Below are 24,475 nucleotides of genomic sequence, written 5' to 3' on the forward strand. Positions count from 1 at the left end.
ATCAAATGCCTTCTGAAAATCCAAGTAACTGACATCCACTGCCTCATCGCTTGTACACCCTGCTTGTTACTTCCTTGAAGGACTCTAACAGATTTGTTAGGCAAGATTTCCCTTTGCAGAAATCATGCTGACTTTGACTTATTTTATCATTAGTCTCCTAATACCCCAAAAGGACTCCCAACACTTTCCCAGCCACTGAGGTTAGGCTGACTGGCCTATAATTTCCTTTCTTTTGCCTGCCTCTCTTCTTAAGGAGTGAAGTGTCATTTGCAATTTTCCAGTCCTCCGGAACTATGTCAGCATCAAGAAAGATCATAACCAGTGTATCTGCTATCTCTTCAGCAACCTCTTTCAGGTCTCTGGGATGTAGTCCATCTGATCCAGGTGACTTGTGCATCTTAAGATCTTTGAGTCTGCCTAGCACTTTTTCCAATGTAATAGCAGTGGCACTCACTCCTGATCCCAGACACTCACAGAACTCTGGCACACAGCTAGTGTCTTCCACAGTGAAGAATGATGCAAAGTACCTATTAAGTTCATCCACCATTTCTCTGTCCCCTATTACTACCTCACCAGCATCATTTTCCAGTCGCCCAATATCAACTCTCACCTCCCTTTTACTCTTTATATAACTGAAAAAACTTCTAGTATCCTGCTTTTTATTATTGCCTAGTTTGTCCTCATATTTCATCTTTTCCTTTCTTATAGCTTTAGTTCCCAATCACTCATCTTCCCCCTCATTTTTCCTACATTATATGCCCTGTTCTTGGCTTTTATGCAGTCTTTAACTTCCCTTGTCAGTCTTGGTTGCCAACCCCTGCCATTTGAGAACAACTTCTGTGGGACATATCTATCATGCGCCTTGTGAACTATTTCCCAAAACTTCAGCCACCTCTGCTCTGCTATCATCCCTGCCAGTATCCCCCTCCAATCCAATTGGTCAAGCTCCTCTCTCATGCCACTGTAATTCTCTTTATTCCATTGTGATACTGATACATATGACTTTTAGGCCGGCTGGTGGCGCAGTGAGATCAGCACCGGACTCCGGAGCAAAGGTTCCCGATTTCGAATATAGGTTGGGCCACCCCCAAGCACGCTTTCCATCCGTGCTGGGTTGAGTGTCGAGCTAGCCACTTGGCCTCGTAAAAAAAAATACAAGGGTCAAGTCAGGATCGTTCATAACATGACCCAGTTAATCCTGACACCATGTGCTAGCCAAGAATGGCTGAATGTCTGGTACGACACGCTTAAAAAAAAAATCTGACTTTTGCTTCTGCTCTCAAATTGTAGTATGATTCAATCATATTATGATCACTGCCTCCTAATAAGAGTTCCTTCACCTGAAGTTCCCTAATAAAGTCTAGATTGTTACACAGCACCCAATCTAAGATAGCCTTTCCCCAAGTAGGCTCATGCACAAGCTGCTCTAAAGAGCCATCTCAAAGGCATTCAACAAATTCTCTCTGCTGTGATTTGGCACCAAACTGATTTTCTAAATCCACTTGCATATTGAAGTCCCTCATTACAATTGTGATATTACCCTTATTACAAGCCTTTTCCAGCTCCCTTTGCAATCTCAACACCCCACAGCTTGGCTACTATTTGGAGGCCTATATATGATTCCCATAATGCTTTTGTACCCTTACAGTTTCTTAACTCCTCCCATAAAGATTCAACATTCTCTGACTCTATGTCACTGCTTTCTAAAGATGTAATTCCATCTCTTACCATCAGAACCATGCCCCTGCCGTTGCCTTCCTGCCTGTTCTTTCGATACAAAGTATTTCCTTTGATATTAAGCTCCCAACTGTGACCTTCTTTCAGCCACGACTCCGTGATGCCCACAATGTCATACTGACCATGAGTTTGTCCACCTTATTCCAAATATTACGTGGATTTAAATACAACACCTTTAGTGCTGCATTCTTTGCCCTTTTGAAAGTCACCTCTGTGGTACAATTTAACTCTCTGCGCTGTCTGCACTTGTACCCTATCATTGGCTTGTCCTTCCTTACATTCATATTACACCCATCATCTTCTTCCTGATGACTATATTTTTGCTAAGCCTTGATGTTCAAACCAAAACAATAGCAGTATTCCAGCTGGGCCTAATCACAGCTTTATACAGTTCAAACATAACATCTCCCTGTTCTGTATTCTAGTGCCTTGAGTATTTCATCTAAGAAATCTGTATAAACTTTATTTGTGTAGAGCTAGAAATATGAAATGAATGCAGGAAATGCTGAAAATACTTATTTGCTTTTTGCTCGGCGGCTGGGGCGGGGTCAAAGCGCTCGGAAGAGTCGGTGCTTGGTGTCAGAGGGCTGGTCGGAGGCTCGAAGTTTTCAGACAGATTCAGAGTCGGCTGTAGTCGGGTGCTTCCAAGGTGCTGCCTCAGCAAGTTTGCGGCACTGGAGGTTCATGGCAGGGAGAGTTCCTCCCTTCTAGCGTCTGCGTGAGATGATGGGACTATCAGGACTTGAGACTTTTTTTTAACTGTGCCCATGGTCTGCTCTTTATCAAATTACAGTATTGTCGTAACTATATGTTATAGTTATGTGGTTTTTGTCAGTTTTAGTCTTGGTCTGTCCTGTGTTTCTGTGATGCCATACTGGAGGAACATTGTATCATTTCTTAATGCATGCATTTCTAAATGACAATAAACGAGGACTGAGTGTCCTCATAATCTAATCTAAATACTAATAGGAATTTATTTTGATTTTTTTGATGTCAACAAGTATTTCTGTATTTTAAAGCAATTTGGTCTGAAGTACGAGGCCAAAAATGTCATTTATTTTTGTCTGACTGCATTTCACCAGACTCAGAATATCATGAACTTTAGTTTGCCTCAAAGTTATATATTCAGCTTTATATTTCAGGGCCATCAGTAGTGTTAATCTATTTAAGTGCACGCATTTGACATCTATTTGGATTTGGGTTAAATGTCAACTTTGAATTCTCCTTATACTGATTAAATATTCTGCACATTTGTCATTGCAATAGGATTGTTTTAATTACATAAAGATGGAAGTCCTTGAGAGGCTGAAAATCTTAAATGCCCAGATTATATACTTAGTGGCCACTTTATTAGGTACACCTGTACACCTCATTAATGCAAATATCTAATCAGCCAATCACATGGCGGCAACTCAGTGCACAAAAGCATGCCGACATAGTCGCGGTCCAGTTGTTGTTCATGCCAAACATTCGAATGGGGGAAGAAATGTGACCTAAGTAACTTTTACTGTAGAATGACTGTTGTTGCCAGATGAGTTGGTTTGCATACCTCAGTAAGTGCTGTTCTGGGATTTTCATGCACAAGTTTCTAGAGTGTACAGAGAATGGTGTGAAAGACCAGTTCTGTTAGCGAAAACACCTTGTTAGTGAAAGAGGTCAGAGGAGGATGGCCAGGCTGGTTCAAGTTGACGGGAATGCAAAAGTATCACAAATAACCATGTGTTACAATAATGGTGTGTAATAATGCATCTCTGAACATGCAGCCAGTTGAATCTTGAAGTGGATTGGTTACAGCAGCAGAAGACCATACATGGTACCACTTCTGTAGCTAATAAAGGGGCCACTGAGTGTATGTCATTTAACATGAAGCATCTGTTCTTGTAAGAAGGTTTGTGATGCACTAACAATTAATTTGAGTGAGTACCAGGATGCTGTAAATGAATATTGTGCCACCTGTACTCTTGGAAGATGACTCCATAGGTGCAATAAATAATAGACTAATTAATATCAATCCCACACAATGCGAAGTAATAGAATCAATCATCATTTGCATGGTGATTTGTTTAACAACTTATTGAACGTAAGTTAGGTTTCGTGTTTTCTGCTCTTTTTTGAATAAATGAAAATGTAAAAGATGTTTTGAGCAGGAGCTATGGAGAGCAGGTTGAAGACAATAACTGCTGCAAATGCTGGAAATATGAAACCAAACCAGAAAATTCAGTCAGTGTTCAACAGGTCTGGTACTGGCTGTGTAGAGAGAAATCTGTTTATCATTTCAGATCAGTGACTTTTCATCGTTCCAGGAAAAGTTAGTAACTGTATGTCTTTTCATCAGTGGAAAAACAGATGAGCAGCACTGAAACAGTACCATAAAATATATAGCTATTAGTCTGAAAATAGGTTCAATTATTAAATTGTGCCAATTTAATTATTCATTAATTGAAAAAAACATAAGAAGCTTGACTGAATTTAAAAGGAAATATGTCTCTGGATTGAAGCAATTTTGACAGGTGAAGACAGCAGGTTTAAAGGGGAAAGTCACTGAACAGGAGAAGGGGTATTCATCCAGAAGGGAATTAAGACTTGAAAGTGATTTCAAGGGTGGGCAAGATAAATTAGGAGAACACTTATGTAACAGGAGACAAATTGCAGTGGATCCAGTTTGGTCTTGATGGAGTCTTGGGGGATATTATACCACATTAAAGCTTCTGTAGAAAACCAAGTTAATGCTCTAGGATGGATGAAGGGTAAAATTAAGGAAAGGAAAATGGCAGAGGCAGCTGAATGAAGCATGAAAGAAACTTAGTGACACAATAGGTCTGTGGGGACCTTGTACATGTTGCCTTACTGCGAGAAGAGCATGTGAAGTGCTGGAGAGGCAGGATTTTCCATTTAAATGCATTTGAAAGAATTACAAGGCATGATTTTGCAGTTATCTCAAAATTGGATTGCAATTTAACAGTGAATATTGCTTGTTCTTTCTTTAAAAGGTAAGGTACACCTATCTGACTAAGATGTAATATTTACAAATCTTCTACAATAAGAATTTTACAGTAGTCATTGAACTTCTTACCAGTTCATCCGTACTGTGGGTGGCAGTGGAGACAGCTATAATTGTGTGGCCAGTGGAGCAGCAGAACATTACCAACAATAACTTAATAATTTCTGTTCCAATTAATGTACGTGGGAGTTTAAACTGAAAATATCTCCATTGCTGAATCTTTTATTCAAAGTTTGTTATGAAATTCCTGTGATCCTACATAATACATTATTCTATCTAATGCTAGGTATTTTTTTTCTCCTTGTAGGAGGATTTTTAAAGGTATTCTTTCCCCTGCTTATTTTCCACTGTCCCCAGCTGATCTTTTATTTTGATCAATGAATGGAATCTATGAAGATGTTGTTGATCATTCAGTATTTTCCGAAGAGTTGTATTGAACAATGCTTAAAACAGGACCGTACATTGAATCATGAAAATTGAATTGTTTTGGAGAGCTCTTGTAAAAGAATCCCACCCATCTTTTTGCCCTGCAAATTATTCCCTCTGCTGTCTGTGTTATTCCTTCTGAATGCACTGACCTGTTCTGCTTTTACCCATTCAACAAATAATGATGTACAGATCATAATTGGTTTCTGGATGAAGCTGTTCTTCCTTCCATTCATCCACAATGTTTCTATTCGGCAATATTTTTAATCTGTGTCCTCTGGAAACTTGAACCATCCGCTAGTCGGAAAGGATTCTTCTTTTCTATTAAACCAGCCATGATTTTTTAAACTGACAAAACTCCTCTCAATCTTCTTTGCTTGAAAGCAAACAATCCTAAATTCACCCTTCTAATCTTGTAGCTGAATTCCTTTATCTTTAGAACCACTTGATTAAAGCTGTCTTTTTCACTCTTCTCATACTTGGATACCCAGTTTATAGATTAAAGTTGCCTCAGCAGAATAATGGTGTAATTATTCTTCGAGGCATTGATCACTGCAGCACAGATACAAACCCTTCAGCCCAACGAGTCCATGTTGACCACCTAGCTTGTCTTGATTTCTTCTGTTCACCCCATATTCCTCTAAGCTTTATCCCTCCACGTTCCCATACATCCGTTACTTAAATGATACTATTGTACCTATATCAACTACTTCATCTGGCAGCTTGTTCCATATACCACTGCTGAAAAAGTTGCCCTTGGGTCTCTTTTTAATCTTTCCCCACTCACCCTAAGATTATGTCCCCTACTTTGGATTCCCTGCCATGCGAAAAGACTTACCATGTACCTTATCTGTGTCTTCATAACTTTATACATTTCTGTAAAGTCACCCTTCATTCTCATTTGTTCCAAGGAATGAAGACTAAAGGCTGATTTATACTTGTGCGTCAAATGGACGCCGTAACCTATGCAAGTGGCCTACACACATTGTGAGCATTTATACTTGTGCGTTGGTGTGTCTGCGTCGCTCTGCAATTTGCGCACGTTGCACATGCGCACACACCTGCCCTTGCAAGGCTTTATGGTCATGGTAGTCTCTCTCGGGGTAAACAAGTTTAAAGCAAGCGTCTTTTTTCATAAAAGCGAAATGTGTCCTCCATAATTTTGGAGATCCATAAAGCTTTATGGAAAGCATTGCAGGCAGAGTTCCTTCCCTGCCCTTCAGTTGCCCAATGGGAAGCTATTGCAGCATAGGGTGACATGCGATGCTACCAAGCGAACCAATCACAGTTGTTGCGGTCTGCGTTGCTGCAACGCGTAGTTACATTTTGGGAGAGGTGCGTGTCAGGCTATGGCGTAGGAATCCGTGTAGGCTCTGCGTAGGGTTCATGGCTATGCCGTACCTACAGCGTCCATTTGATGCAGAAGTATAAATCAGCCTTTAGCCTGCCATTGTCTCCCTGTAACTCTGGCCCTCAATTCCTGGCAATATCATCTTAAATCTTTTCTGCACTCTTTCCAGTTTAACCACGTCTATACTAAACAGAGTGACCAAAACTGTACACAGTACTCCAAAAGTGCAGTTTCACCTCTCATTTATACAACTGCAACATAATGTCCCAACTCCAATACTCATCACCCTGATTGATGAAGGCCAGTGTGTTAAATGCTTTTTATGCCACCCAGTTGACTTGTGATGTCGCTCTCAACAAATTATGCACTTGTACTCTCAAGTCCCTCCGATCCATTATACTTCTTAGTGTCTTATCATTTATAATTCAAGTCCTACGCTGGCTTGATGGGCGCCCATTCAGAACAGAGATGCGAAGAAATTTTTTTTAGCCAGAGGGTGGTGAATCTATGGAATTTGTTGCCACAGGCAGCAGTGGAGGCCAAGCCATTGGGTGTATTTAAGGCAGAGATTGATAGGTATCTGAGTAGCCAGGGCATCAAAGGTTATGGTGAGAAGGCGGAGGAGTGGGACTAAATGGGAGAATGGATCAGCTCATGCTAAAATCACCGAGCAGACTTGATGGGCCGAATGGCCGACTTCTGCTCCTTTGTCTTATGGTCTTTATGGTCTTGACTTTTTAAAATTAATCTTCTCACACTTATCTATACTGAAATCCATTTGTCACTTCTTGGCCCACTTTCCTAAATGATCAAAATCCCTCTGTAATCTACAATAACCTTCTTTACTATTTAGTGCTTTCGCATCCAAATCATTCGTATAGGTAATGAATAGTCTCAGCACTAAACTCTGTGACAAATCACGAATCATTGGCCTCCATTCACAGAAACACCCTTCAATCACCACTCGCTGCTTCCTAACTTTGAGCCAATTTCATTCCAACTAAATAGCTCTCATCTTGTTAATATTCCATCTCAAGTTTCATAAGTACCATTTGGTAAGTTCAATGGCTTCGTAATGCCTTTCTGTGTTTGATAATTTAGCTTTTTTCAGGTCAGGTCACATGTCTGAGTGCTACTGGTACCATGTAACCCAGTACTACCTGTCACATGGTCAGGTGGTCGGCGACTAAATCGGCTCCCCCACCAGGCTTGCCTGGTGAGGAGGGTGGCTAGACGCCCTGCAGGACGAAAAACAAGACCTGTCAAAGGGCAGATGAACCCTCTCGTAGGGTCAACGGCCATCTAGCAAACACATGCCGTGAAGTGCAGAAAGGGCATCCCTTGCATCGAAGCATAGTCTGGCCAGAACTCCCCCCAGCCGTCTTGGACCCCACCATGCCGCTGGATCTGGGAGGGGATGTCGAGAGGATGGGTCTGGACCTGTGCAACCCTCTACTCACCTAAAATCCACTCACGCACACGCTGTTCATTTCTGAGGAGTGGGGTATCCTATCAAACCCCACTAACTGTCTGAAAGGAACTATCATCATCCTATGGGATGGATAGCTAGAGAGGGGTGGGGGGGGGAATTTAGCTTTTAATTGGCAATAAACAGCAGAATCAAGGTTTTTGTAGCCTATACTTGCATGGTTCTTTCTGCTGAATGTCAGTATGTACTCTGGCAACAGCTTCCACTGAGAAATGCCTGAGATCATAAACAGTGACAGCTTGGTTAAACAGGATGTCCGAGTGACTACAGGTGCTGGAAACGTGCAGCAACACACACAAGATGCTGGAAGAGCCCAGGCAGCATCTTTGATGGGAAATGGACTATCAAAGTTTCGTGCTGAGACCCTTCATCAGGACCAGAAGGGGAAAGGGTATAAGCCAGGATAAAAGGGAGAGGAGCAGAAGTTGGCAGGTGATTGGTGAATACAGGTGAAGGAGAGGAGGCAGGAAAGTGGGGGGAGGAGGTAGAAGGGAGAAGCTGAGAGATGATACTAGCAGAAGTGTCAGCGGGCTGAAGAAAAGGAATCTTCAAAGTTCAAATGTAAATTTATTATCAAAGTGTGTATACATCACCATATGCTACCCTGAGATTCATTTTCTTGCAGGCATTCACGGTAGAATAAAGAAGTATAACAGAATCAATGAAAAAATATGCACAAATAAAATGAAAAATAACCCATGTTCAAAAAAAGGCAGTCTTTGCAAATACAAAATAATTGATTAATAACTAACTAACATGGAGAACATGAGTTGTAGAGTCCTTCTCAAACTGCAGGGTGAATGTTATCATTTTACAACCACTACCTGCTTAAGTGTTCCCTTACCTTAAGCTCCCTAATCAAAACATGTTCATTACACAGCACCCAATCCAGAATTGCCTTTTCCCTCGTGGGCTCAACCACAGGCTGCTCTGAAAAGCCATTAGATCAACATTCTCCAGGTTCTTTCTCTTGGGATCCAGCACCGATCTTATTTTTCCAATCTACCTACATATTGAGTCCTCCATATGACTATTGCAGCATTGCCCTCTGTATGCAATATCCTGGCAACTGTTCGGAGTCTTTTTACTCGTGCAGTTTCTTAACTGTACCCACAAAGATTTTCTGCTTTTGCTCCTACTATTAAGTCTCTTAAGGATTTGATTTAATCTTTTACCAACGGAACCACCCTACCTTTCCTGACTACTTGCCTGTCCTTTTGATTGAAGGTGTATCCTTGGATGTTAGGCTCCCAACTATGATTTTCTTTCAGCCACGACTCAGTGATGCCCACAACGTCATCCCTGCCAATCTCTAATTGCGCCACAAGATCAGCTACCTTGTTCCGTATACTACGTGCATTCAAATATAACACCTTCAGTCCTGTATTCACTACCCTTTTCAATTTTGTCCCATGTTACATTTAAGCACATCCCACAGACTGCAATTTTGCCCCATCATCCTTCCTCATGGTCTCACTACACACTGCATCTAGTTGCATACCAACTGTCCTATTCTTGGCCCTATCACACCGGTTTCCATTCCGCTACCAAATTAGTTTACAGCCTCCTTAATAGCTCTAACAAAGCTGCTTGCAAAGATATTGGCCCCCTTCTTGTTCAGGTGTAATGCGTCCTTTTTATACAAAATCATCTACCTTATTCCATATACTGCCTGCATTCAGGAATAACACCTTCAGTCCTGTATTCATCCATGTTACCAGAAGTACTGGAATTTTGCCTCCATATTACTGAAAGTGAAATTCTTATCCCATTCTAAATCCTTTTGTATTTTTATTTATTATGAAGATGATCATAACCTATCCTCAAAGTTCAAGTTAAATTTTATAATCAAAGTAAATATATGTTCACATCTACAACCCCATGATTCATTTTCTGCTGGGCATGTTCAATCAGTCTGCAGAATAATACCCATAAGAGAATCATAGAAGGACCACCCAACCAGGGTGTTCAACCAGAGTGCAGAAGACATCAAACTGTGCAAATACAAAAGGAAAAAATAATAATAAATAAAAATGCAAAAAATATTGAGAACATGAGATGAAGAATCCTTGAAAGTGAAAGTGGTTTGTGGGAACATTTCAACATGGGAGCAAGTGAAATTGAGTGCTGATATCCCCTTTGGTTCAAGAGCCTGATAGTTGAGGGGTAGTAACTCTTTCTGAACCTGGTGGTGTATGTCCTGAGGCTTCTGTACCTTCTTCGTGATGACAACAGGGAGAAGAAAGCATGTCCTGGGTGTCCATGAGGCCTCAATTATGTTCTCCATCCACTGCACATTTGCTGACAAGATTGTAGGTAGAGGGGTGTTCACAGCTCTCTGTGTTTCAGCCTGGCCTGGAGACCCCATTCCTGCCTCGCTTCTGACCATGGCAATGAACCTTTGCCCACTTAAAGATGCTGTACCTGGTCCGCCGAGTCCTTCACAATATCGTGAAATCTATAGATTATTAAATTGATTTAGATGTTCATTGCTTAAAGGGAAATTACATGCTGCAGATTGCAGTGAGAATTATTCAAGAGGTATATTTAGAAGTACTCTATGTAGTTTGCAGAATGTCACTGTGGTTCACAAGCGCCATCTTGCTGATGAACCACTGTGAGTGCATCCTGCACACTCCTTTCCTTTTACCTTGTCACCTTTCTAAACTGTTGAACACACCCCCCACCACTATTTAGTTTAAATGCACACATCAACCCTTCCCATTGACTGCGCTTTTACTCTATCAGCTGCCTATCCTTCCTCACAGTCTCACTACTGCAAGAGTACCCAACCTTTTTTTCTGCCATGAGCCCCTACCATTAACCGAGTGGTCCATGAGTCCCAGGTTGGGAACCCCTGCACTACATGTTGCATCTACTTGTATATCAATTGCCCTTCTTTTCCCCTGTCAGTCTGGTTCCTATTCCCCGGCAAATTAGCTTAAACCCTTCCCAACAGCTCTAGCAAACCTGCCTGCAAGGATACTGTTCCCCCTCAAGTTCAGGTGTATCCCGTCCTTTTTGTATGGGTCATACCTTCCTCAGAAGCAATCCCAAGTATTCAGGAACCTGAAATCTTGTCCCCTACACAATTCCTCAGCCCCACAGATTATTGTTACCCTCACTGGTGCATGACACAAGCAGCAATCCAAAGATTGTTATCCTTGAGGTCTTGATTTTCAGTTTCCAACCTAGCTTCCTGTATTCTCTCTTCAGAACCTCATCTACTTCCCTACCTCTAGTGTTGGTACTGATGTGTAGCTTGGCTGCTCTCCCTCCTCCTTCAGAATGCTGTGGACTCGATCCGAGACATCCCTGATCTAGTGAGGCAGTATACCATCTGGTTTTCTTTGTCATGCCAACAGAATCATTTGTTTGCTTCTCTAACTTTGGAAACCCCTATCACCACTACATTTCTCTTCTCTTTCATGCCCTACTGAGCCACAAAGGCAGACTCAGTACCAGAGACATGGTCACTGTGGCTTTCCTTTGGTAGAATCACCACCCCCCCTGCCCCCGCCCCCGCCAACATTACCCTATGCGGTATACTTGATATTAAGGGGAATGGCCACGAGTATTCTGTGACATCGTCCTATTCCCTCTCTGCGCTCGTGACAGTCTCCCAGCTCCTGCCTCCTGCAACTTATGGATGACTATCTCCCTGTAACTCTTATCTATCACCTCATACTCCTGTATGAACCATAAGACATCCAGCTGTAAGCTTCTGTTTCCCAGCATAGTTTGAAAGGATTGCAGCTGCATGCACTTCATGCAGATGTAGTTATCAGGGAGATTCGATGTCTCTCAGAGTTCCCACATCTCACATGAAGAACACACCACTGATCTGGGCCCATCTTCACCACACCCACACTGGACATTCTTTTTTCTTCCCTCTCCCAGGGAGCAGAAGAGGCAAAAGCCTGAAAGCATATACCACCAAACTCATAGGCAGCTTCTATTCCACTCTTATCAGACTCTTGAACAGAACTCTTGTACGATAAAATTGACTCTTCACCTCATCATCTACCTCAGAATAATCTTCTGCTCCATCATTTACCTGTATGGTAGTTTTCAGTAGCTTTTACACTTTATTGTGCATTGTTATTGTTTTACCTCATTCTGACTCAATGCACTGTTTAATAATTTGATCTGTATGAACACAATGCAAGACAGGATTTTCACTGTGTCTTGGTATATTTGACAATAATAAAAGCAATTCCAAGATGTCGACTGGACATTTCCCTCCATAGATGCTGTCTGTTCTGCTCCAACTTGGTTAATGATAGGGAGAGTGTGATGGGGGCATTTTAACAGTAATTTAATGACACAAGAAAATATGCAGATAAACATCTGATACTGGAAGATATAGAGGTATTTAATCTAATACTCAGAAAAGCATAGTGACCAAAATCAAACAATGTTGAGATAGCAATAATAAAATGGAACTGGAAGAGTGAGGGTCTCTGGATTTGGTAGCTCTCACAATATATATAAATATATAAGTGCCCAAAGAAGGAATGATCTTTAATAAGAAGATCAGAAAGCAGGACCAGTTCAGATAGTCAAGGTGTTGGAATAGCCAACAGGAGTTCAAAATATCATTAATGCTCTTGGAGAGAGAAATTTGATTCAGGGCCCCAAACAGTCCTTCCAGGTGAGGCAACACTTCACCTGTGAGTCGACTGGGGTGATATACTGCGTCCGGTGCTCCCGATGTGGCCTTTTATATATTGGCGAGACCCGACGCAGACTGGGAGACCGCTTTGCTGAACACCTACGCTCTGTCTGCCAGAGAAAGCAGGATCTCCCAGTGGCCACACATTTTAATTCCACATCCCATTCCCATTCTGACATGTCTATCCATGGCCTCCTCTACTGTAAAGATGAAGCCACACTCAGGTTGGAGGAACAACACCTTATATTCCGTCTGGGTAGCCTCCAACCTGATGGCATGAACATCGACTTCTCTAACTTCCGCTAATGCCCCACCTCCCCCTCGTACCCCATCTGTTACTTATTTTTATACACACATGCTTTCTCTCGCTCTTTTTCTCCCTCTGTCTCTCTGAATATACCCCTTGCCCATCCTCTGGGTCCCCCCCCCCTTGTCTTTCTTCCTGGACCTCCTGTCTCATGATCCTCTCGTATCCCCTTTTGCCAATCACCTGTCCAGCTTTTTGCTCCATCCCTCCCCCTCCTGTCTTCTCCTATCATTTTGGATCTCCCCCTCCCCCTCCAACTTCAAATCCCTTACTCACTCTTCCTTCAGTTAGTCCTGACAAAGGGTCTCAGCCTGAAACGTCGACTGCACCTCTTCCTAGAGATGCTGCCTGGCCTGCTGCGTTCACCAGCAACTTTTATGTGTGTTGCTTTTATTCTAGAAATTGACAGGTTTTAGTAAAGATCATTCATTCATCATTGGGACATGAATCTTCATTCAGATTGGATGAATCAAAGTGGAAAAGTAATCCAGAGAATGAGTTCTTAAAGTGGTTTTCTGATATTCCCAGAGCAATATTTCATGAAACTAAATGGTAAATCACTTTATTGTTGTCAAATGTACCAAGATACCATAAAGAACTTATTTATGCATCAGTATCAGCACATTGAGGTAGAACAAGGCAAAAGCAATAACAGAATGTAGAATCAAGTGTTTCAGAGAAAGTACATTGCAGGTACAGTAGACAACAAGATGTGAAGGCCAACATGAGGTAAATTGTAAGGTCAAAAGTCCATCTTATCATAATATTGGATCATTCTTTAAGAACAGCTTTCTTTGAGCCTGGTGGAGCATATTTCCAGGCCTTTGTGTCTTCTATCTGATGGGAGAGGGGTGGAGAAGAGAGAATGTCTGGGGTGGAGTGGGGTTTGAGATTGTTTGTTCTTTGTTGAGGCAGCAAGAAATGTAGACCATGGAGGAGAGGCTGGTTATCATAATGTACTGAGTTGTGTCCACAACTGTTCACAACTCTGCAGTTTTTTGTGGTCTTGGACAGAGCAGTTGTCATACCAAGCCATGATGCAACTGGATCAGATGTTTTCTATGGTGTACCTGTAAAAATTGGTGAACGTTAAAGGGGGTGTGCTGAATTTGTTTAGCTTCCTAAGGAAGGAAAAGCGCTACTATTCTCTTTTTGGCTAGAGCATCATCATAGTTGGACCAGGACAGGCTATTGTGAAGTTCATTCTTAGAAATTTGAATCTCTTAGCCCTCTTGCTCCACATCAATAATGTGAACAGAAGGTTGTATTACACCATCACCTCCCTGCCACTTTTCATGAATAAATGACCAGCTGAAATTGAGGAAAACCATGCTACTATGCTGTCTATCTCTTTCCTGTACTCCAACTCATTTGAAATTTGACCCACTTATTGTGTTATCTGCAAACTTGTCAATGGAGAATCTGGCCACCAATTGTGAGTGTATAATGAGTAAAGTCAGGGGTTGAAGGGCACCAGCGTTCAGGATAATCCTGGTGGAGGTGTTTGCTGCCTATCATTGCTGATTGTGGTCTGTTAGTCAGGAATTCAAGGATCCTGTTATAAAGGGAGTTGCTGAGTCCCAGGTCTAGGAGTTTGGAGATAAATTTGCTTGGAAATTTGGGACTGAATTCAATAGACAGCAGTTTACATGGGTGTCCAGATACTCCAGAGATAAGTGTAGGGTCAGGGAGGTGGTGGGTGCTGTGGACTTATTTTGGCTGAAGATGAATTGCAGTTGGTCGAGGTTGTATGGGAGACTGGAGTTATTGTGTGCCATGATCAGTTTCTTGACGCATTCAAGCATGTTACCTTATTTTACTTTGGTACCAATATGACAGTGGTCTTCTTAAAGTAGCTGGGAACCTTAGAGTGAAGCAGGGAGAGGTTACATATGTCTGAAAATACCTTGGCAGATGATCTGCACACAACCTAATGATATGGCTGGGGACTCCATCCAGACAGCTGCAGATGAACCATTAGTAAGACTTGGTCACAGGAGGGGCTGGACTGGCAGCTCAATATTCCGGGGTTTCGTTGTTTTAGATATGATAGAGAGGGGGGGATGAAGGGGAGAGAGATGGCGTTACTAGTCAGGGAAAATGTAATGCAGTGCTCAGTCAGAACTGAATGTAGAGCTTGTCTAGTGAGGCTTTAGGGATGGAACTGAGGAATAAGAAGGGTATGACTCTGCAAATGGGGCTCTGTTGTAGACCACCCAACCAACAGTCTGTGAGATTTAGAGAAACAAATTTGCAGAGAGATCGCAGACTTCTGCAAGAAACATGGGGTTTCTAATAGCAGGTGATTTTAACTTTTCACATATGAGGAGCTTATGGAGTATAAGAAGTGCATTAGAACATTTAAGAAACACTTAATCAGGAGGGCTAAAAGGAGTCATGAGGTTGCCCTAGCAGAGAAGGTGAAAGAGAACCCTAAGGGCTTCTACGGATATGTTAAGAGTAAAAGAATTGTAAGGGACAAAATTGGTTCACTGGAGTTCTAATGTGCATGGAGCCAAAGAGATGTTAAGTGAGTTTCTTTGCATCTGTATTTACTCGAGATACAGGCACAGAATCTATAGAAGTGAGACAAAGCAGCAGCGATGTCATAGATTCTATACAGATTACAGAGGAGGAGGCGCGTGACATCTTGAGGCAAATTCAGGTGGACAAGGCCCCAGGGCCTGACAAAGTGATCCCTTGGACCGTGTGGGAGGAAACTGCAGAAATTGCCAGGGTCCCAGCAGAGATACTTAAATCATCTGATTGCTTCTGGAGCTTCTGGAGGATTGGAGGATAGCTAATGCTGTTCCGCTCTTTAAGAAAGGCTCTAAAAATAAACCAGGAAATTATAGGCCAGTGAGCTTGACATCAGTCGTGGGAAAGTTATTCAAAGGTATCTTAAGTGATTGGATATATGAGTATTTTGGTGGACAGGGACTGATATGGAATAGTCTGCATGGTTTTGTCTGTGGTAGGTTGTGTCTAACCACACTTATATAGAGTTTTTCGAGGAATTTACCAGGAAAGTTGACAAAGGCAAGGCAATTGATGTTGTCTATATGGACTTCAGTGAGGCATTTGACAATCTTCCGCATGGGAGGTTGGTCAAGAAGGTTTAGTCGCTTGGTATTCAAGATGAGGTAGTAAATTGGATTAGACATAAGCTTTGTGGGAGAAGCTAGAGAGTGTTAGTGGATGGTTGCCTCTCTGACTGGAGGCTTGTAACTCGTGAAATGCAGAAGAGCCTATTTGCTGTAGTTTTCTACAACTCTATGAGAACTTTGCCTGGGTGATGTCCCACCAAGTGCTGTACGTTTGAGCTTACCTATCTTTAGTGTTCAACTACGATAAGTATATTTGGTACCAATAGACAAAGATAATGGGAAGGTACTCAAATTAGCAGGTTGTGATTAATAAGATTCTATACTGGGTCATATTAAGTTATTTGTAAGCAGCTGCATAGAGACAGATTCAGAAAATTATTAATAGTAGCTTTGGAATGTTGGTCTTGGGCACAATGGTGGCATAGCATTTAGTGTTGTTATCTTTCAGCCCCAGGGACCTGAGTTCAAACCTGATCGTAATTGCTGGCTCTATGGAGTTTGCACTCCTGTGACCATGTGGATACCTCTGGCTGCTCTTCTTTCCATCCATTGACAAAAGATAACAGCATAAACAGAATAAACAATGCTGATGTACAGGTGTGAGAGATAATAAATAAATGATTCAGAGAAATAATTGAAATTACAAGTAGATCTGCCACTGCACAAAGCCTTAGTTTGACTAGTCCATGGTGCAATGACCAGCTCTGGACATTTGTCCTTAGAATGCATGTTTTGGGCTTTCCACAAATAAGCTAAAATTCTTCCTGGAAGCAGTTAAATTTTGAGCAATGATGCACAAATGAAAGTTCCATTCATTGGAACTTAGAGAGTACTATTATTATATTTAAAGTTCTTGAGATACTAAGGATATGACTTTTCAAGAATGAAGTTATGAAATACCTGTACGTAAGAATGATGAAGTCACCACCTTAAATGTGCCAGCATAATCTTTTAACATCTGAGAAAATGAATACTTTAAGATCTAAACTTTAAGCTTGTGGTCATCCCTTCCCCTCTGAAACCTGGATGCTAAAGTATTGGAGAGAAATCCAATGGGCAGAATAAGAAAGCCAACGTCAATCTTCTTTCCCTGCACTGGGACCTTAATTATATTAAATTAATTCTGATATCACTCATATACCTGACTAGATCGTATAACAGATTCTTTATTTTATGTCCATTGGAATAAGAGTATTAGGTGGACAGAGGAAATGATTGAAAGGTTTTCTTGAAGCATTTTTGAAAAAATATAGCATCCCTTTTGATTTATGATTATGAATCAAACTTATTATCAGTTATGGCGATTTAACATGGAGAAGGAACAAATAGGATGGACTCATCTATTATCAAGGGCAGACAGAAGTCCCATGTACATAGGAGAAGAGTTTGTCCAAGCAGACCTTTCTTGCTCTGTCAAGTATCTCCTGTCCCTCCTGTAGCAGAGTTTACAGTTCCCACATTGGTCTCATCACTGAATTGAAATGGAAGCTAGCCAATTTTGAAACTAATGGACAGTCAAAGAAGGAGAAATGAACATGACAAGAAATTGGGAAGACAACAGATTGTTTTCTTAGTTATTTATGGTTTGTGTATAAGATTAAGGTAATTGTGTGAAAAGTTGTAAGATCTTGTGTAACTGCACGTGGAACACTGGATGCAGGTTTAGCCTCCCTACCTGTGGACAAATATATTTGGAATTGGTGGAACATAGTGATTATCGATGAGGAGAGGTTGTGTGTATTGCTTCATACTTGCTGAAGTTTACAAGAATGAATGATAACTTCATTAAAGCTTAGAAGATTTTGACAGAGGATGAAGCACATGAAGTTTGTGAGTCTATTTTCCTGGGCTGAAGCATCTAGGACAAAGATAGTATTCAAAAGTAGAGCAGCCTAGACAACATCCATTAAGTCCCATATTGGTGGGCATAGTTCAGAAGATTTGTACCCTGGTGGTTGATGGTTGGGTTGAGTTCTCTGATCATGGCTAAGATTTCCTAGGTATTTCTGTTTGGAGAGTTGGAAGCAGGGGCAAGACCCTTGACATGGCTTTCTTAATTCAAATCCTCTTTCACTGCCATCTGCAAACCCTATCTTTCAGCTCATGTTAATTTGGAAATCCAACAGTGTTTGTGAATTGGATCAATGAAAAGAGTTCAGATGAAAGGCCATATTGCTTATCTAAACTCTGATTGAGTTTTGTATGTACTCTCCTATCCTTCCAATGAACTTCAACCAATTCTACAGCAAACCTGAAGGATGGTGAGCCTTTAATGGGAAATGTGAAACATGATTCCTATGTGTCTTTAATAAACACGGTTTGAAAAGGAATGCAATTAATGTGGGAGAACATAGCAGAGAGTAGGACTCAACATCAGATAAAAATAAGCATAGCATGACTCATAATAAACTGTTGATTGCCTTATTTCAGCTGAGTTAAAGGAAGTTTAAACCTGCATTTCCCTGGCTGGCTGTGAATATATATTTAATGGTTTGGACTGTTCTACTATAACCCTCCAGCTTTTCTCAATGAAGGCTATAAATTTAAGTTTAGGCTCAAACTTTGCCTGATTTGAAATAATTAACTTTATTCTTTTGTATTTCTGTATTAGCAATGTCCTGTTTAATTATATCCAGTCAGTAAAAACCTTTCTTTCCCAGCTCAACAATAACTCTTTATAACCCAGTAGGTTTACCATGTCGCCCTTCTCTGATTGCTTTGTTACTCTGGGTCATAAACACATATTACTTTCATATGATTTAGTGTTTTGGCTGACTGAATTGATCTATAGTTGGTTTGTGTCTTTTATTACTTCTACACTAGTTCATTGTAAAATAAGCTGTTGGTATTTCCTCCACAAATTGAATTTCAATTGCTTCCCCAAGTGTCTTTTCCTCCTGCACTCATTTATCTCAAATTTAAAATATAAATTTCTACTGCAGATTGCTAACACTAGTGGATAAACTACGATTAGATTCATTTGTTCTGAAGCTAACTCAGAAGGTATGTCTGTTTTTTTCCCTTTCTGATCAGATGAGCAGCATCAAGAAGCTGCGTCCACGACTGAATGCTCTTTTATTCAAGCTTCAGTTTGAAGAGCAGGTGAATAACATCAAACCTGACATTATGGCTGTCACTACTGCATGTGAGGAGATAAAGAAGAGCAAGAACTTTGGCAAGATGCTGGAGCTGGTGTTGTTGATTGGAAACTACATGAATGCTGGGTCTCGTAATGCTCAAACGTATGGCTTCAACATCACCTTCCTGTGCAAGGTGAGTCCATGGCTCAGTTTAAATCTGAACTAAACTGAGGAACTTCTGAAATGCAACAACATGTACAGTAAATGTGTCAGGTCAGTAAATTATGGGATGGCACAGTGAAGCAGTAGACAACATTGCTGCTTCACTTCCTTTCCTGTCTGCATTCAATTTATATGTTTCCTATGTGACCATATGAGTGTTGTCCTGGTGCTTTGCTTTCCAGTTGTATTCCAAAGATGTTCTGGTAGCTTAATTGCTACAGTAAAAAATTCTTTAGTGTAGATGGGTTGTAAGAGGATTGTGATTGAGCCATAGGTTTTGGGAGGGTTATGTTTATGGCGAAGTAAGAGAATAAGTTGCAGGAAAATAGTGAGATTATAAGAGTGTATTTGCTCTGAGAGGAGGCACATTGTGAAATATGAAAAAGCTATAATCCTGTTTTGTACTGCATAAGTAATTCCTTTTCAAAGGGATATTTACAAGTGTTCATGTTTACAAAAAATACTAATGTGTAACGAGGGCTTCCACATGCACTTTTCTCTCCAAAACATTATCCTCAATGGTAGTGCAAAGTGATATTTGTGTATTAAAATCACAGAGTACTTACAATCTCAGTGAACATTATACATAGTGTATTTTTAACCAGCGAGATGAAGTGATTGAGATATTGAAGCACCTTCAATAACTCCAAAAGACTGAGGTTGGGTAAAATACTGAAAGGCTTTTATTCGCTGTACAATACGACCTCCATGGTGAGTGTCTGCCCCCAGACTGAGGGGGAGGAGCAGGGCGAAACACCTTTATTCAGGGTCTGTGGGAGGAGCCACAGGGGCAGTCAGCAGAGGGGCGTGTCCAGACAGTTAACCCAGTTACAACATATATATATGATTTACCCCATTCACCCCTCATTATTTTAAAAAAGAGTCCCACGGGGTGAAGTGACTGACAATACTTAAAACAAGTATATTTACAGGTCAAGTCTATCAGGCGGTCGAGTCTGTCACTGTGATCTACGTAGCACCAGTGGTGATTACATCGGCGACAGCAGTTGTGCTGGCTCCGGCCTGACTTGAGGTGCCAGCACGTTAGGCGTCGGTAATCCCTCGTGTGTGTGCGTCGCGCCCGATATGGGAGTGTCGTGTGGTGTCTGTGTAGGCTTTGGAGTGCGCAGTGTCTCGTTGGTACATATATCGGTGGGTACAGGGTCAATAGTCACCACGGAGTGCTCAGGGTAGGCGCCCGGTTCTCCTGCAGGCGCCAGGTCGCGGATGGAGACTGTGTCCTCCCACCCATCAGGTAAAACCACATAGGCATACTGAGGGTTCACATGAAGTACGTGAACCCTCTCGACCATCGGGGAGTATTTATTGCTCCTCGCATGTTTCCGGAGCAGCACTGGCCCCGGGGACGTCAGCCAAGTTGGTAGGGTGGTCCCAGTGGTCGACTTTCTGGGAAATGAAAAGAGCCGCTCATGAGGGGTGACATTGGTGACCGTGCATAACAGGGAGCGGATGGAGTGGAGTGTCTCGGGAAGGACCTCCTGCCAGCGAGAGACTGGCAATCCCTTTGACCTGAGGGCTAAGAGTGTGGCTTTCCACACTGTGCCATTCTCCTTCTCCACCTGTCCATTCCCCCGGGGATTATAGCTCGTGGTCCTACTAGTTTCAATTCCCCTAGCCAGTAGGTATTGGCGCAGCTCGTCACTCATAAATGAGGACCCTCTGTCACTGTGGATATAGCATGGGTATCCGAACAGAGTGAAGAGCTTGCGCAGGGCTTTTATAACTGACATGGTAGTGGTGTCGGGGCAGGGGATGGTGAAGGGGAACTGCGAGTACTCGTCGATAACATAAGAAAGTACACATTGTGGCGGTGGAGGGAAGGGTGGCCCTTAAGTCAACACTCAGTCATTCAAAGGGGCGGGTGGCCTTGATGAGTTGTGCCTTTTTGGGTCAGTAGAAGTGCGGTTTGCACTCTGTGCAGACTTGGCAGTCCCTGGTCATCGTCCCGATCTCCTCAAGGGAGTAAGGCAGGTTCCGGGCTTTCACGAAGTGGAAAAGCCGGGTGACCCCCGGGTGGCAAAGATCTACATGTAGGACTTATAGCCGGTTGATCTGCGCGCTGGCGCACGTTCCCTGGGATAGGGCATCGGAGGGCTCGTTGAGCTTCCCAGGCCTGTACATGATGTCATAGTTGTAGGTGGAGAGTTCGATTCTGCACCTCAGAATTTTATTGTTTTTGATTTTGCCCCGCTGTTGGTTACTAAACATGAATGCAACTGAGCGTTGGTCAGTTAGCAGAGTGAACCTTTTGCTGGCGAGATAGTGCCTCCAGTGCCTAATAGCTTCCACTGTGGCCTGGGCCTCTTTCTCCACTGCGGAGTGCCGAAGTTCAGGGCTGTGAAGAGTACGGGAGAAGAACGCCACTGGTCTTCCCGCCTGGTTGAGGGTAGCAGCCAGCGTGAAGTCAGAGGCATCACTCACTACTTGGAAGGGAACGGACTCATCCACTGCATGCATTGCTGCTTTGGCAACATCCCCTTTTATGTGACTGAAGGCCGCGTGGGCCTCAGCTGAGAGGGGGAATGTGGTGGACTTGACCAGGGGGCATGTGGTGGACTTGACCAGGGGGCAGGCCTTGTCTGCGTAGTTAGAGACCCTTTGGGCGTAATAATGAAAAGAAGCCCAGGCACCTTTTGAGGGCTCTGAGGGTATTGGGAAGAGGGAGTTCCAACAGGGGGCGCATACGGTCGGCGTCAGGGCCAATGACTTCATTCTCCACGACACACCCAAGGATAGCAAGTCGGGTGAAGGCTTTGGCCGCTTGGAGAAATTTTTGGAGGTTGTTGTCGTGATCCTGCCAGTTGTAACCGCAGATGGTGATGTTATCCGAATATGGGAACGTGGCCTTCAGTTGGCACTGGTCCACCATCCGGTCCATTGCCCTCTGGAAGACAGATACACCATTCGTAACACTGAAGGGGATACGCAGGAATTGATAAAGCCTGCCGTCCGCCTCGAAGGCGGTGTAAGTGCAGTCCTCCCTGCGGATGGGGAGCTGATGGTCGAGTACACCTTGTACTGTGCTATCTGATTGACTATATCCGCGATGTGGGGTAGAGGGTACGCGTTAAGCTGCGTGAACCTATTGATGGTCTGGCTATAGTCCACGACCATCCTATTCTTCTCCCCGTTCCGAACAAAAACCACCTGCACCCTCCAAGGACTTGTGCTTGCCTCAATGACCCCCTCCCTGAACAGCCACTGCACCTCCGACTTAATGAAGGCTCTGTCCCCCGCGTTGCACCTTCTGCTTTTAGTTGCCACAGGTTTACAGTCGGGGGCCAGGTTAGCGAACAACGGTGGGGGAGGGATCTTGAGGGTGGAGAGGCCGCAAGTGGTGTCGGTGGTGCGGCAGTTGGCATGGTGTTGGGTGGGATGTGTGTGTCGGTGTGTGTATGTGGTCAGTAGTGGGGTATGTGACGTATCCCTACAAAACTGGGGATTTACGACAGTAATTGGTGGGAGGGGCCCATCATACTCCAATGTCACGCTTTTCAGGTGGCTCTGGAAGTCTAGCCCCAATAGCACAGGGGCACACAGTTGAGGCATGACCAGTAACGTAAAGTCTCGATGTTCTGTGCCCTGCACCACTAGTGTCGCTACACAACCCCCCGACCCCCCGGATGTCTGTTGTATGCGACCCGGAAGCCATGGTGACCCTCTGACTTACCGGCCGTATCGCGAATCCGCAATGCTGCACCGTGTCCGGGTGGATAAAACTCTCCGTGCAGCCTGTGTCAAACAGGCAGCTTGTCCTACGCCCCTCCACCAGGATGTCCATCATTGACCTTGCGAGCTGGTGAGGAGCGCTTTGGTCGAGGGTCACGGAGGCCAGGGTTGAGTTGCTGTCTTGGTCCGGCATGGTGGGGTGCCCCGTGAGCACCCGTTGGTCATAGGTGGTGGGAGATGGCCACCTCCATGTCTCGCACGTGGTGGCGGCGTGCAGGGAAGATGGCAGCAGGCAAGATGGCGACCCCCACGTCTTGCACGTGGCGTTGCTCAATCCCGCTCGCAGTTTGGACTTACAGACATTGGCGAAGTGGCCCTTCTTTCCGCAGCTGGAGCAGGTAGCTTGTCGGGCCGCGCAGCGTTTCCGGGGGTGCTTCTCCAGTCCGCAGAAGTAGCACTTCGCAGACTCGCGACTGGCGGCAGCTGAGGTCGATTCGCCGGCGGGTTGCAGGGTCTGTGGCGCCCACAAGACCATTGGGGGATTGCGTGCCTGGAGAGCCTCAGAGTTATGCAGAGCGGCCTCCAGTGTATCGGCCAGCTCGATCGCCGAACTTAAGGTAAGATCAGCTTTTTCCAACAGCCGCCGGCGCACATACACTGACCTGGTCCCCATGATGAAGGCGTCCCTCACTAGGAGTTCTGCATGCTGCGCTGCTGTCAGCTCCTGGCAATTGCAGGCTCACACGAGTGTCCATAGGGCCTGGACGAACTCAGCACTTGATTCCCCGGGCCGTTGTTGCCTTGTCGCTAAGCGGTGCCGAGCATAGACGCTGTTTATTGGCCGCAGGTATTGGCCTTTGAGGACGCTCATCATGCCGTCGTAGCTCGGCTGGTCTCTGATCAGCGAATAGACCTGTGGACTGACCCTGGAGAGTAGAACTCTGCGCTTCACTACAAGGTTGGTCGCTTTAATCTCTAGGTATGCTTCGACTCAGGCCAGCCAGAGTTCGAAAGCATTTCCAGCTTCAGGCGTTTGCGGATCGAGGGCTAACTTGTCAGGTCTCAGTGCATGTTCCATGCTTTGAAATGTACAGCAAATAAAATTGAAGCACCTTCAATAACTCCAAAAGACTGAGGTTCGGTAAAATATTGAAAGGCTTTTATTCACTGTACAATACGACCTCCATGGTGAGTGTCTGCCCCGGACTGAGGGGGAGGGGCAAGGTGAAACACTTTTATTAAGAAATCTGTGGGAGGAGCCACAGGGGCAGTCAGTAGAGGGGCGTGTCCAGACAGTTAACCCAGTCACAACATATATATGGTTTACCACAGATATAAATATGTGAGACTAAGATTAGGTGTGAATTTTCATGGGTGAATTTATTGTATA

General features: G+C 43.5%; 1 protein-coding gene across 1 annotated transcript in view; it reads left to right on the forward strand.

Moving 5' to 3' along the window:
- The window catches only part of LOC140200768 (protein diaphanous homolog 3-like), a 560,350-nt gene that overhangs the window by 286,246 nt on the left and 249,629 nt on the right, over positions 1 to 24,475 (forward strand). Inside the window, exon 21 of the mRNA XM_072264370.1 lies at positions 19,127 to 19,366. Coding sequence (XP_072120471.1) covers positions 19,127 to 19,366 — 240 coding nt within the window. The remainder of the gene's footprint in view (positions 1 to 19,126; positions 19,367 to 24,475) is intronic.

This window comes from Mobula birostris, chromosome 7 (genome assembly GCF_030028105.1).
Source record: "Mobula birostris isolate sMobBir1 chromosome 7, sMobBir1.hap1, whole genome shotgun sequence".
NCBI lineage: Eukaryota > Metazoa > Chordata > Chondrichthyes > Myliobatiformes > Myliobatidae > Mobula > Mobula birostris.